At 52.3% G+C, this 14,337-nt stretch overlaps 1 protein-coding gene across 1 annotated transcript; it reads right to left on the bottom strand.

Moving 5' to 3' along the window:
- Positions 1-5,000: 5,000 nt before the first annotated feature.
- Positions 5,001-12,224, bottom strand: LOC142009314 (endogenous retroviral envelope protein HEMO-like). Its single transcript, XM_074987157.1, has 2 exons — positions 12,106-12,224; positions 5,001-6,804 (listed from the first exon to the last, which is right to left on the bottom strand). The coding sequence occupies exon 2, from the start codon at positions 6,792-6,794 to the stop codon at positions 5,001-5,003; it is 1,794 nt and encodes a 597-aa protein (XP_074843258.1). The 5' UTR covers positions 6,795-6,804; positions 12,106-12,224.
- Between the last annotated feature and the right edge of the window lie 2,113 nt (positions 12,225-14,337).

Genomic DNA, 14,337 nt, shown 5'->3' with positions numbered 1-14,337 from the left:
CTGAAGGGGGTGGAGGGGGAGCAGGGGGAGGAGGAAGGGGTGGGAGTGGCAGAAGAGGGGAAAGGGGAGGGCCTGGAGGGGGAGAGGGTTACAGGTTTTTGGATGTGGCATTGATTGGAGAGGGGAGCAGGGGTGGGGGTAGAGAGGGGGGCCAGGGTGGGAGTGAGGCTTGGGATGGGAGCAGAGGGGATCTTGGGAGGGGGAACTTCCACGGGCGGTGGAAGGGGAGTTGGGGTTAGGGGCAAGGTGCCCACGCACTTGGCGGTGGGCACCGAAGGGGTGGCAGGAGTGGTGGCAGGTCTTCGGGTCCAAGAGGGGAGGGAGGGCATAATGGGAACACCAGCTCTCCCGGGGCATCCGGGGGCTGGCCAACCCCTGCCGGGAGGTCATCTCTGATTCGGGGGGGCCACAACCCGCGACGTCCCGGAGCAGGGAAGGGGGGCAGTTAAAGGGGTGCTAGTGGACAGGGAGAGGGGAAGCGAGGGGGGTGGGGAGTACAGGGACAGCCCCCAGGCCTCCAATAGAAGGCCATCCGTGTCAAGGGCTGCCGGGTTGAGACCCAGGGCCTCGACCTCCTGTGAGAGGAGGGCGAAGCCGAGGCTTACCTCCTCCGGACGCTCCACAGGGGCAAGCTGGGTGGTGGCCTGAGGGGTGTCAGAGGAGGGCGAGGGGGCGACGGAAGCAGTCTCTGTTTTTTGAGGCTCCGGCTCTGGAGCAGAAGGGGTGGTGTACTTTATGGCCGCCGCGGCGACTCCGGCCACCCCCAGCAGACGGTCAGTGGCCAGGGGTTCGGTGGGTGGTCTGGGGCTGGCGGCTCTTTTTGGTGCTTTGCGGGGCACGCCAGCCCCATTCTAAAATGAGGTGGGGTGCTGGGCATGTGCACTTCCTTTCTTCCTTTTTCCCCCTACCAGCACCCAGTCCTCCGAGGAGGGAGTCTTGGCGGTAGAGGAGGAAGGGCCAGGGGACTGAGGCAGCAAGGAGGGAGGGAGGGAAGGAGGGGCCGGGACAGCAGGGACTGGGGACGGCCCACCCTGGGGTGGACCTTGCCCAGGTCCTGCTGCCAGCCCTGCCTCCCTCTCCTCCGTGGACCCGGCTCTTGTGCCCGCTCGGGTGCTGGCGCCTGCTTCTTCCTGCCTGGCACCATGTAGCCGGGTGCCCTGCGACGCCCGAGTGGTGATGCATCCGTCCGGGACGAGAGGAGGAGGGGTGATCCCAGGGCCTGTCCTGGTCAGGGCGCCGCTGGTCTTGTGGCTGGTGCCCCCCGGGTTGGAGGAGGTCCTGGGCTCCTCTTCATGCCAGGCCAGGGGGCAATCCCTCCGGACATGCCCTGCTGCCCGGCACACAAAACAGCGGGCCTCCCCCAGGGTGTAAAAGACCCGGTACTGGGACCCTTGATAGGGCACCAGTATAGCCCCCTCCTGGGTTACCCTGCCCTGTGCTGCCACTGGCGACAGTTGTACCCGAGCCTGCTGGCAGAAAGAAAGCACATGCCGAAGGGCGGGGTCCTTGCAGCCTAGGGGGAGGGGGCTCAGGACTGACAGAGGCTGGCCCAGGGTGGCAAGGAAAGGCAGAAGGGCGGAGTTGGGGAGGAAGGGCGGAACGGAGGAGAACACCACCCGCATGCCCAGGTCTTCCAGCAGCGCCAGGGGCACATGCATACCCCCTACTGCCAAGCCCGCTCCACCGCCTCCTGGGCGGTGGCCTCCAAAACCAGGAAGAAGACTATCTTCCCAAAACTCCGAGAGGCCACCACCATGGCCGCGGGCCCCACCACCCATGCCAACGCCCGCATGGAGGTTTCTACATGGGGTGAGGCAGCCACCAGGAGCCAGTGGACTCCGTGCCTCCTGGTGAGTGCAGGGAAGGGGCCGTGACCATCGGGGGTGGTAGTCCTGGTGGAGATGGAGGGAGCAGGGTGCGAGGTGGCAGCTGCTGCCTGGGCGTACGACCTGGGGGCCAAAGAATCGGAGCCCCCAGGTGCAGTGGTGGGAACGGGGGGCAGGGAGAAGGGGGAGCTGTGCCAGATGTTGCAGCAGCTGGGGTAAGACCCCCCGCCACAGGAGGTTTGGCCTTCCAGACGGGGCTCTTGCCTCTCTTTTTCCTATGGCCCTTCCTACCCTTTTGGGGGGTTGGGTTCAGGGCGGGGTCACTGGAGGATGCCGTGGCGGGGGTGGCAGGAGCCCCGGAGCCTACGCCCGCGCCCTCAGACGATGAGATGGCAAGGACCCCGGTGGCTGTGGATGATGAGGACACCATTTCAGAGGTGGAAGGGGTGCCAGTGGAGGGAAGAGGGAGGGGGCATTGCCAGATGGCCCCCCGGTGGTTGTAGAGGCCATGGTGAGGGGTGCAAGGGCGAGGGAATTTATTGGGTTGGGGCACTTTAAGAAAGAGTGGGGGAGGGGAGGAGGAGAGGAGAAGGGAGGGAGGAAGTGGCTACCCCTCCCCCACCGGCCAAGCTGAGGACCTGGTCAGGTGGGGGTGGGGCAGGAGGAGAGAGGGAGGAAAGGGAGGTGCAAGGGGGCCACAACTCCCAGCACAGGGTGGTAAGCGGCTCCTGCAACTGCACTGGGATGTGTGTGGGGGGGGATTCAATATTTGTAAGTGTGGGGAGGTGAGTGAGTGGAAGGGGAGGGACTCAGGCACCTAATAGAAGAAGGAGGGTGGAGCGTGGGCACAAGGAAGTGGGGGGCAAGGTGGAAGGGTGGCAAAGCCAACCAAAGGAGAGGGAAATTAGGGGGAACAGTGTGCCCACAGCAGCCGCTGCAGAGCCCCACAGGATCAGGAAGGAGGAAGGGGCAGATGATTAGGGTGGGGCCCAGATGGAAAGGGCCCTGGCAGCAACTAGGTGTGGAGGGGGCGGGGTGGTGAAGGAGGCGGTGGCTGCAGGAGTGGGGCAGGGACCACTCCCTAACACCCCACCCCCAACTATGCAGCCGCCCCTCTGGAGCCCCGGTGGGGAGAGGCCCCACCCAAAACTCACAACCCCAAGCCACTCCAGAGCAAGCTGTGGAGGGAAGCCCAGCCGCCGCCCAAGAAAGCCCCTTACCTCCTCCAGAGCAGTGAGGATGCAGCGGCCAGTGGATGAAAAGGTGGGCCCAAGTAGAGGGCCAGCAGAGTCCCCCCCCAGAAGATGGAAGGACGGGGGGTACCCCCCTCCCCGCCAAGAAGCAGGGCAGCAGGAGTTCCCCCTCACACCCCCCATGCAGCAGGTCCAGAAGAAACTAGCTGGGAGGGGTGGGGTGGGGGGAGAGAAGAAAGCTGCCTGCCTAAGGCAGGGAAGAGAAGCTGGCCCACAAAGGTGGCCAAAAGACAGCCCCAGGGGGGCCTGAAGCAGCCAAAGGCTGCCCACCCCCCAGCACCTCACCTCCCAACTGCAGGGCTCCCCAAATGGGATCCCCGCGGCAGCCCTGCAGCCTAGAGGACAGAGTGCTTCTGTTCCCTGTCTAGGCCCAGACTTTCATTGGTCAGATAGGCCCTGTGCTCCCTATAAAAGGCTCCCCATCTGGTAGCAGGGGGGAAGGTTTTGGGAGGAGCAGGAGCAGGAGCAGGAGCAGGAGCAGGAGCAGGAGCAGGAGCAGGAGCAGGAGCAGGAGCAGGAGCAGGAGCAGGAGCAGGAGCAGGAGCAGGAGCAGGAGCAGGAGCAGGAGCAGGAGCAGGAGCACAGCGAAAAGGTACCACGGGGAAGTGGTGGGCGAAGTCGCCCAGGGTGAGGCTACTACTTGTTCCCATAGGGACCCTGGGCCAGAGTCCAGGGTAGAGGGTGGGTCTGGACTCTGTTAGCCGGTGGCCAGGTAATGTGCGGGGAGGTACCAACTATGCCCTTGTTATCATCCAAGTTTAAAACTACAAGAGCAGAGAGCTCGTCGCTGCAAGCAGCCAAGACAGGCTGATGGACTCCCCTGGGTCCTAAGCAACCCAGTTTTTTACTGTTAGAGCAGGCAGCTCCTAGCACTCTTACCTATGGCCAGGCTGTTGTAACCAAATGGTTAAAGTTCTTTTGTTGTGCCGGCTGTGTTGCAGTGACAAAAGGGTTAACAAAATAGTTAGGCTTGGATCTTAACTAGTTACAAGTTTATTAAGCTACAGTTATAAGCGTGTGGTTACAAAAGGTTATTGTTTACTTCTTATATGCTAGCAAAGTACAGGTGTTAACAAGTTACATTACAATCCAATACAAAGATATCTGTTACCATCTAACACAATGATATCTTGATACTAGTTACAGAGCTCTAATTCTTTAGCTGTGCACAAAAAAAGTCAGAGACCTAGCATGGGTGTATCTTACCCTCTCTGCGTCTCCTCGATACCAGCGTAGCCAAGCCGGATCGGTCACTCAATTCCGACGGAAAGACGAATACGAGGTTGGGCGTCCCCAGCTGTGGACCTCGGGAGGCAATCACCTGACCCGACCAGCAGGAAGTTGGTCGAATGCACTCAAAGTCAGAGTTCTGCTGGACCCATCTTTTATACCCCTTTTGGGTTATGTATTCTCTTTCTTATCTATGGTGCCAAATCATACTGGTTTGTCTTTGTGACTCCAGTTTGTTACAAGGGCATTTCTACTTAGTTTGCACTTGTAAGACAAGAGATAAACAATTTAGGAGTACAGGACATTCTTTTTGTGCGGGCGGGGCACGTCCCCTTCTGAGTGATTGTGTGTGTGCATCATATTGATCAATGCCAGCTGGGGTGATTTCTTGAGGGTTCACCCCCCTCTCTCATGTTGACAGTCTGGCCTGTTAGCCTTCTAGCTGTACTTTGTGCTTCTCAGGGTCACGATAAGCCAGCATATCTGGGCCTCAATGAGGGCATCAAAGACTGTGCTGTCAGCAGCCATTTCCGTGCCCTGTGTGCTCCTCAGTGGGGGGGGGGCAACGAGCAAGCTGGCTTGTAAGGGGGAGACTCTGTCTGGCTACATTCCACCCCCTGATGCACCACACTACATCCCAGAACGCAAGGTGGCGGTGATGCCAGCACCTTTTGCCCTCCTTGGGGGAGGTCTAAAAGTGCCCAATGATCCGATCAGTATATGGGGAATCGCGGAATTGGCTAGGATCACGTGTCAGCTCCATGTATCGGATTTGCATAGAGGAGATAGCCATATTAATTAGTCTCCTGACGATGCACAGTGTTATACAAAACACAACTACTATGATAAGAACAATCAAAATAGTGGTTACAATAGAATGCAGGAATGGAGAGAGAGAAAATCCTAACTGTTGGACTAACCACTCCAGCCATGAGGTTTTTCCAGTCTCAGCTGTAGCATGCAGGACTTGAACTGCATCTTTGATAGCAGAGACATCTTGCTCGATTTGTCCTGAGTGATTAACATAAAAGCAGCAGGACTGATTTATTACAGCACAGACACCTCCTTGTTGGGCTAGAATGGCATCTAGAGCAATTCTATTTTGTAGAGCAAAGCGAGCTACGGATTGGAGTTGGTTATTTAAAAGATTTAAGGCATCTGCAGTATGATTAAGAGCTATTTCTAGTTGGCCTGAGATGTTAACTAAGGCTCGCTCAAGTTCAGCAACTCCCAACCAGGGAAAAAGTGCACGGGTAAATCTGTGGAAGCCTGTGGGTCGCTCAATGAGGGGGTTACGAGTGAACTTTCTTTTGGATCGATGCAAGAAGCTTCCCAGGTTGGTTATGCCGGGAGCGGTGATGTGAGGGTATACAGTTAATCCCCCGGGTACTATGTGCCCAAGTGAGCATCGTCCAGTCCAGTTTGTTGGTAAGTATTTATAAGCTTTTTCCCCACAGATGAAAAACAATCCAGGCTCTTTACTGAGGATGGGAGAAAAGGGTCCCTTATACCATCCTTCGTTTGGATCGAGCCTGGGGGCATGGTATGGGACACAATAGTGATCACTGGTAATAGAACAGTATAGAGTAACCAGTAGGTCTTGCAAAATTTGGTCTGGCTTGAAAAGGTTATCTTTAGCACACTGATTTGATAACAGAGTGTTGGAATTTACAAGGGTGGGGTCATATATGTATCCTGTGTGAGGGAGGATAAAAAGGGATTTGTTATACCAAGCTTGGCTTTCAGGGTATTCATTAAACTTTAGAGGGACAATTGCAGCATCCTTAACACCAAACAAAACTTTGTGACCTAGGGAGGCATTAATGACATTTCCCCAACAGTTTAACTGCAGTCCCTTTTCTTGTTGTGAGTGAACATCCCAGATCCCTAACTTCCTGTTGAATGAGACCAGGTGGGTGCACTGGTGGTCACCCAGGCTTCCCATCTGAGCCTCAGCATTTCCCCTGCTTTCAAAACAAATGGGATACATTGCTTTAGATGACCCCATTACATATTCCAGTGGTTGCCCCCACATAGTACGCTGCCATTGTTTTGGCTCCCCCCCAGAGTTAGTGTGAGGACTGCCTCCGGACCATTCCGGTCCCCACCGGAAGATGTCGCTCTTATTCCACCAGTCATTTAGGCCAAGGGGCACAAACTCAATTCCAGGTCCAGTGGGGGAGTTGAGTAGTGTGCACATCCAGCAGTCGGTTGCTTTGGCGATGGAGGCGATAGCTTGAACGGCACCCCGGAGTGGGTGGTCGGGTATGGCGATGGCAGCTGGAGCTAGGAGGATGATGATGAGTTGAAGGAGCGCATCCCTTGTCAGTCGGGGCTTTCCTAGATAGCTCATTTTAAAACTGAATACAATAATCAAAGAAGCTATAACAGCAAGCAGTAAATATATACAGAGTTCATAGTGCAGCTTGGCGTCTGGGCCAATCTCGGGAGGCGTCCATTCCACTGAGGAGTTGTTTGGAGCCATGGGGCTGTTTCTGGAACAAATCACAAGGTCAGCCGGTCTTGGATACAATCCAAGCCTCAGTGATAGTTAGTGGTGCCTGGTCAGGGCCAGCAGTAATCCAAACTCCCTTCCCTTTGTATGAGTGCAGTACATGAGTCTGTGTTCCCAGGCTAGGGTGTCTAATTACAACAGTATCTCCAGGATTATATTTGGAGTCCTTGAGCGGTGCAGCTGAAGCTGAGAAATTTCTCCCAGTAGGGAAAAATCCTCTGCTGATTGGACTGCCCGTAGGTGTCTGTCGGTTGTTCAGTCTCTGTACAACCTCATCCAGCCTGTTTCCCCAAGTGCCATCCGTGGGCTTCAGGTGGTTTTTTAACAGCCCATTCCAGCGCTCGACTATGCCGTTGGACTGGGGTCGATAAGGGAGGTGGTAAGTCCACTGAATTCCATGCTTAACAGCCCACTCTTGTACTGCTTTGTTTTTAAAGTGTGAGCCATTGTCAGATTGGATCTCTTGGGGTGTAGGGACTATTGCTATTACACGATTCAGTCCCGTGATGGTGGAAAGTCCTGTTGCCCCCTTGGTGGGGTATGCAAACCCTATTCCTGAGACAACCTCCACTCCAGTTAAAATATATTTCCACCGTTGTCTGGTAGTAGGGAGTGGGCCAATGTAATCAACCTGCCAGGTTGCCCATAGTGTTTTTCCATCTTTTAGTCTGGCAAATCGCTGCCCTTCTGCTACATGTTTTCGGGTTTCTGCACAGATAGTACAGGCTTGCACCAGGTCTCTAGCCTGTCGGTGGGTGATGGGCCACCCCCTGATATGTGCTTGCCGCGTTAACTCCTCACTTCCAGTGTGCCCTAAAGTATCATGCAGCCATAGGTACAAACGTTCCCAATCTACTTGGGCAGCAGAGATCTGGGCTGCTGCATCTGCCAGGTTATTTAGCTGTGCAGCTGGAGTATTACTCTTTTGATGGGCTGACACATGGCCTATGCTTAAGGCATTTTGGGTTGCATGATGGTATATCCATTTCCAGTATTTTAATCCCCATACAGGCTTTCCTCCAATTTCCCAGTTGTTATTTTTCCAGTTAGTTATCCACTGAGTAGCCCCTGCCCATATTGCGTAGGAATCGGTGTATACAACATTGGCTCCTGCCTTACAGGCTAGTACAATAGCAGCTAGTTCAGCTAGTTGGGCTGATCCCTCTATGTCTGCAGTTAGGGGTGCAGCTGATGCATCCGCTGGGACCGCTGCAGCTTTTCCCTTCCATTTCCCTTTTACCAGCTTTGCACTGCCATCTGTAAACCATACTCCCTCAGATTGAGATGGGTTAAACGGAGGAGCATCCTTAATAGGAGATGGTTGTGGGGGTAGATGGTATTCGGTAGGCATTCCCACTTTCCACAGGGACTCCTTAACCATAGTGGGATTCTGCGCAGTGTCTGCCCCACTGACCCTGTGATGTATGTAGAGTGCCCACCTTTGTACAGTCATCTTTTGGGCTACCCCAGGTGGTAACTCTTTTCCCTCCAATATAGGCTTAATGATCGGGAGAGGAGTGTGGAGTGTTACAGATTGGCCTTGGGTTAACTCCTCTGTCTCCCTTAGAGCTGTGAAAGCTGACAGGAGTACCTTTTCGTAAGGGGTATAATTGGTCTGTGACCCTTGCCATGACTTTGAGCCAAATTGAATAGGACGGCGAGGTACAGTTTCACTCTCCTGCCATAGGGCATAGGAGGACCCAGTATTCCCCACGGTGAGGTACAAGTGGAAGGGGGCGTTGGGGTGGATTGGACCCAGAGCTTGATAGGTATGAATCTCACCTATTAGCTGTCTGAGGGCCTCCTCATGCACAGGGGTCCATTCCCATGTGGCACTCTTTTTAAGCAGGTTGTAAAGGGGTCGGGCTATGATAGCAAAACCCGGTACATGCTTTCTCCAGAATCCCAAAACCCCTAACATTTGTCTCAGTTGGGCTTTATCTTCTGGGGACGATGCCTGACTTAATTCATTTACAGTTTCATCAGGTATCGACCTTCGTCCTCCCATCCAGATGGTACCCAGGAATTTTACCTCATGAGAGGGACCTTGGCATTTATCAGGTGGTAGATCTAAGCCAAGACCTTCCAGGGCTGCCTTTACCTCAGTTACGGCTTCCTGTACCTCCTCAGAGGTATCCCCTCCTATTAAGATGTCATCAATGTACTGTAGGATCTGGGTGTTAGAAGGCAGGTTTAGGCCGTCTAAAACCTTTGCTAGTGCGGCATGGCAGATGGTGGGTGAGTGCGTATAGCCTTGGGGCATGCGAGTGAATGTATATTGGACCCCTTTCCAGGTAAAAGCGAACTTTTCCTGATCCTGAGGTTGCAAGGGAACCATGAAAAACATATCCTTTATATCCAATACAGCTAACCACTCCTTATTCCAAGTCTGTATGGTGTTTACAATGTCAATAATGTTGGGGACTGCTGCTGTAAGGGGCCCTGTGTTGCTATTAAGCTTTCGGTAATCTATGGTGAGCCTCCATTTTCCATTGGGCTTTTTCACAGGCCAGACAGGTGAGTTATATGGAGAATTGGTACGGATTAGAATACCCCGTTTCTCCAGGTCCTTTACAAGTTCAGAAATCGGGCCTATAGCTTCTGCTGGGACATTATACTGTTTCACGTTGGTTAAGGTCGAGGGTGGGAGAGCAGGAGCACTACTGAGCAGGTTGATTGTATATCTGGAGGCATCTTCTTCTTCCAGAACAGTGGTATGGGGCTTAAAGCCTGCTCCAAAAGCCCATTTCTCCCCATTTATTATTCCCTCTTTTCCTTTCAGAATGTCCATGCCCAGTATGTTAGCATTACCGAGGATTATCTCGTGCTTTCGGGGCTGTCTGTAAGGTTGAAAAGGGATGTCTAATTTAACTTTGACCAGAGGGTATGTAATAATTGTGCCATTAACTCCTGTGACCAGTACTTGTTTTCGGCCAGTAGGTGGTGGACCGGGAAAGCTTTCTCGCTTAATCATGGATACTTGGGCTCCAGTGTCCACTAGAAAGGATGTTACATGCCTGTCATTTACTATTACTTGAATCCGGGGGTCATTTGCTGACTCATTCTCCCCTTTTAACTGATTTACTTGGAGGGGAGACTGACCCCCGCCACCTAGTTTCCCTGATCGAGATCGACTGGGGACGGCAGCTCGCGTAGTTGCTGCCGTAGTGGTGTGTAAAGGGTGTCTGGGAGAGGAGGAGCATCAGGAGTTACTGCTGTTTCCTCCTCTCTGGCCTTTCCAAAGGCAGCTAGGAGTTTTAGCTTTTCAGTCGGCAGCCCATGAATTACATCTTTGGGATAGCCTAAGGCCAGGCACTGTTTCCATAGCTTTGCTCGGAGCTCTTTCTCCTCTGGAGTTGTTTCACGTTTGGGCTTGAAGCCCCCCCGTTTCTTGGATTGGGAGCTTTCTTGTCTACCCTTTTGCTCCTCTTTTAACTGTCGCACTTTAGCTTTGTTTAGTGGGGTTTTACTTTCCCCAAACTCTCTGAAATATTGTATTAGGCGACGAAGCAAATCTTGAAAGGTGAGGTCAGTATTACTTTGTACCTCCATTCGGAGGGACAATGCCATTGCCTTATGGGCACTGGCAGCTCCCTTTAACAAAGGTCTCAGATCATTTACTCGGGCCAACTGTTCCCACGGGCTTCTTTCGTCCCTATTTTCACTCTGGTGCAAGTGGCTGAGCAAACTAATGGTGGCTATAGTTTGCAGGGCTTCCTTAGCTTCCTCTGCATTAGCCCATGGTATAACTGTGGGTTCATCTCGGTCTGCTGGATGTATTTCTGCAGCCCACCTAGTGACTAGGGTCCATAGTGTTCTGGGGCTTTCCTGTTCAGGGCAGCTGAGGGATATTTCTGCCCCCAAATTAAGCTGGTCACATTCACGGGCGACAAGGCGTATATGCCCCGCTCCGGAATTCCATAGGCGTACTAGCCATTCTATTATCCCCTCTCCTGGCTTTTTAGAAAAATCTTGCTGGATTTCTTTCAATTCAGAGGGCTTGTACATTCGGGAGGTGATTTTTCGTGACACTGGGGTTTTCTTTCTACCTTTCCCTGATTTCTTGTCCCTTTTCTTGCCCGAGGACCTACCATTTACATCACCTGCATCACTAGATTCTTCTTCCTCCTCCTCTTCTGACTTTTGGTAGGTGATAAGTGGCCGCATCCGGACTGGGGGTACCTCCTCGTCGGAGGAGAGGGAGGACTCATCAGGAGAGGAGTCCCAAATATCCCCGTCCCATTCCTCAGGGTCTAACCACAGAGCGGTCTCTACCTTAGCTTGATTAATGCTCCGTGGCTTGGCTTCTAGCTTCTTCCTTCGCTCCACACCTTCCTTTTCAATCAGGGGCAGCAGCCTTCGTTGAAGGTGCTCTATATCTGTATTTAGTGTACGCACTCGAGTGTCTAAATTCTGGCATTCTTTGTGCAACGTGTCCCTTTCTGCTTGTACTTTAAGGAGCTCAGCTTCTAAGTTCTGGTAGCTCTTACTGGCTGCCTGCCATATGTTAGTTAAAAGCCAGATGTAAGCACCTTTGCCTTTCCCTCTTTTCATTTTACAGGCAGTTCTCCAGTTACAATAGTGTTGCCAAATGTCCTTCGGGTTTCCCCAATCCTTTTCTATCACATCTTTACTCCACTGTGGGTTACCCCATCCTTCCTGAGCTAGATTCTTTTCTATGTCAAGGAAATCTGAGTTGTTTATCATGACTGGTTTCATTTTGTCACTGTGGTACAGCCTATGTCACAATCCTGCCGACTACGCCAATTCTGTTAGCCGGTGGCCAGGTAATGTGCGGGGAGGTACCAACTATGCCCTTGTTATCATCCAAGTTTAAAACTACAAGAGCAGAGAGCTCGTCGCTGCAAGCAGCCAAGACAGGCTGATGGACTCCCCTGGGTCCTAAGCAACCCAGTTTTTTACTGTTAGAGCAGGCAGCTCCTAGCACTCTTACCTATGGCCAGGCTGTTGTAACCAAATGGTTAAAGTTCTTTTGTTGTGCCGGCTGTGTTGCAGTGACAAAAGGGTTAACAAAATAGTTAGGCTTGGATCTTAACTAGTTACAAGTTTATTAAGCTACAGTTATAAGCGTGTGGTTACAAAAGGTTATTGTTTACTTCTTATATGCTAGCAAAGTACAGGTGTTAACAAGTTACATTACAATCCAATACAAAGATATCTGTTACCATCTAACACAATGATATCTTGATACTAGTTACAGAGCTCTAATTCTTTAGCTGTGCACAAAAAAAGTCAGAGACCTAGCATGGGTGTATCTTACCCTCTCTGCGTCTCCTCGATACCAGCGTAGCCAAGCCGGATCGGTCACTCAATTCCGACGGAAAGACGAATACGAGGTTGGGCGTCCCCAGCTGTGGACCTCGGGAGGCAATCACCTGACCCGACCAGCAGGAAGTTGGTCGAATGCACTCAAAGTCAGAGTTCTGCTGGACCCATCTTTTATACCCCTTTTGGGTTATGTATTCTCTTTCTTATCTATGGTGCCAAATCATACTGGTTTGTCTTTGTGACTCCAGTTTGTTACAAGGGCATTTCTACTTAGTTTGCACTTGTAAGACAAGAGATAAACAATTTAGGAGTACAGGACATTCTTTTTGTGCGGGCGGGGCACGTCCCCTTCTGAGTGATTGTGTGTGTGCATCATATTGATCAATGCCAGCTGGGGTGATTTCTTGAGGGTTCACCCCCCTCTCTCATGTTGACAGTCTGGCCTGTTAGCCTTCTAGCTGTACTTTGTGCTTCTCAGGGTCACGATAAGCCAGCATATCTGGGCCTCAATGAGGGCATCAAAGACTGTGCTGTCAGCAGCCATTTCCGTGCCCTGTGTGCTCCTCAGTGGGGGGGGGGCAACGAGCAAGCTGGCTTGTAAGGGGGAGACTCTGTCTGGCTACAGACTCCCCCCACCCTTCCCCCAAGGGATCACTTTACTGGAGCAGGCGTGGGCCTGCAAGGGGACTGGTATTATTCTCCCTGTACTTGTCCTGCCTATAATGAGGATGGCTTGCTAAGTGGAGACCCCTGCCTTTGGAAGGGCCTGGGCAAAAGGGGGGCCTCCATGAGTCTCTGAGGCAGCACAGATCCACCAGGAAGCACAGGGACCCACAGAGGCTGAGAAGGGACTTTGTCACACATAGGCTACGTCTACACGTGAAGCCTACATCGAAGTAGCTTATTTCGATGTGGCGACATTGAAATAGGCTATTTCGATGAATAACGTCTACACGTCCTCCAGGGCTGGCAACGTCGATGTTCAACATCGACGTTGCGCAGCACCACATCGAAATAGGCGCAGCGAGGGTACGTCTACACGCCAAAGTAGCACACATCGAAATAAGGGTGCCAGGCACAGCTGCAGACAGAGTCACAGGGCAGACTCAACAGCAAGCCGCTCCCTTAAAGGGCCCCTCCCAGACACAGTTGCACTAAACAACACAAGATCCACAGAGCCGACAACTGGTTGCAGACCCTGTGCCTGCAGCATGGATCCCCAGCTGCCGCCGCAGCAGCCAGAAGCCCTGGGCTAAGGGCTGCTGCCCACAGAGCCCCGCAGGGGCTGGAGAGAGAGCATCTCTCAACCCCCCAGCTGATGGCCACCATGGAGGACCCAGCAATTTCGACGTTGCGGGATGCGGATCGTCTACACGGTCCCTACTTCGACGTTGAACGTCGAAGTAGGGCGCTATTCCGATCCCCTCATGAGGTTAGCGACTTCGACGTCTCGCTGCCTAACGTCGAAGTTAACTTCGAAATAGCGCCCGACGCGTGTAGCCGCGACGGGTGCTATTTCGAAGTTAGTGCCGCTACTTCGAAGTAGCGTGCACGTGTAGACACAGCTGTAATAACATTTAACATTCATGTAGTGGGAAGAACACCTCAGCAGTCCAACACACTGAAATTTAATTTTAAAAAGGGGAATTACAGAAAAATGAGGAGCTTAGTTAAACAGAATTAAAAGACACAGTGACTAGAATAAAGTTCCTGCGTGGAAAATTATCAAGGACAGCATAATAGAGACCCAACTTAAATGTATACTCCAAATTAGAAAACATAGTATGAGACCTGAAGAAGAGCCACCATGGCTTAACAACCGTGTAAAAGAAGCATTCAGAGATAAAAAGGCATCATTTAAAAAGTGGAAGTCAATTGCCAGGGCACAAACCAGTGAGTGCAAGAATGGTGCTAGTGAGGTTCAAAGCAAAACCATTCAACATCTCAGTCATTCAGGTGCATGTACCCACGTTGGACAGTAAGGAGGAAGAGATTGGGCTATTCTATAAAGACTTGCCAAAGATGGTGGAGGAGATACCAAAGAAAGATATGTTGATCATCAGAGGAGAATGGAATGCAAAGGTTGGAACAGATAATGAAGGTTGGGAGAGAGCCATGGGAAGGTTTGGATATGGAGAAAGAAAAAAACGAGGTATGAAACTACCAGAGTTTGCTACAGAGCATGAGATGGTGATCTGCAACACAAGGTTCCAACAACAGGACT

Source organism: Carettochelys insculpta, chromosome 2 (assembly GCF_033958435.1).
Source record: "Carettochelys insculpta isolate YL-2023 chromosome 2, ASM3395843v1, whole genome shotgun sequence".
Taxonomy (NCBI): Eukaryota; Metazoa; Chordata; order Testudines; family Carettochelyidae; genus Carettochelys; species Carettochelys insculpta.
Note: the sequence above shows the minus strand (reverse complement) of the source record. Positions and strands in the feature narration are given on the sequence as shown.

Coding starts and splice junctions, on each gene's coding strand:
- LOC142009314 (XM_074987157.1), bottom strand. CDS start 6,794: ATGGCTCCAAACAACTCCTCAGTGGAATGGACGCCTCCCGAGATTGGC.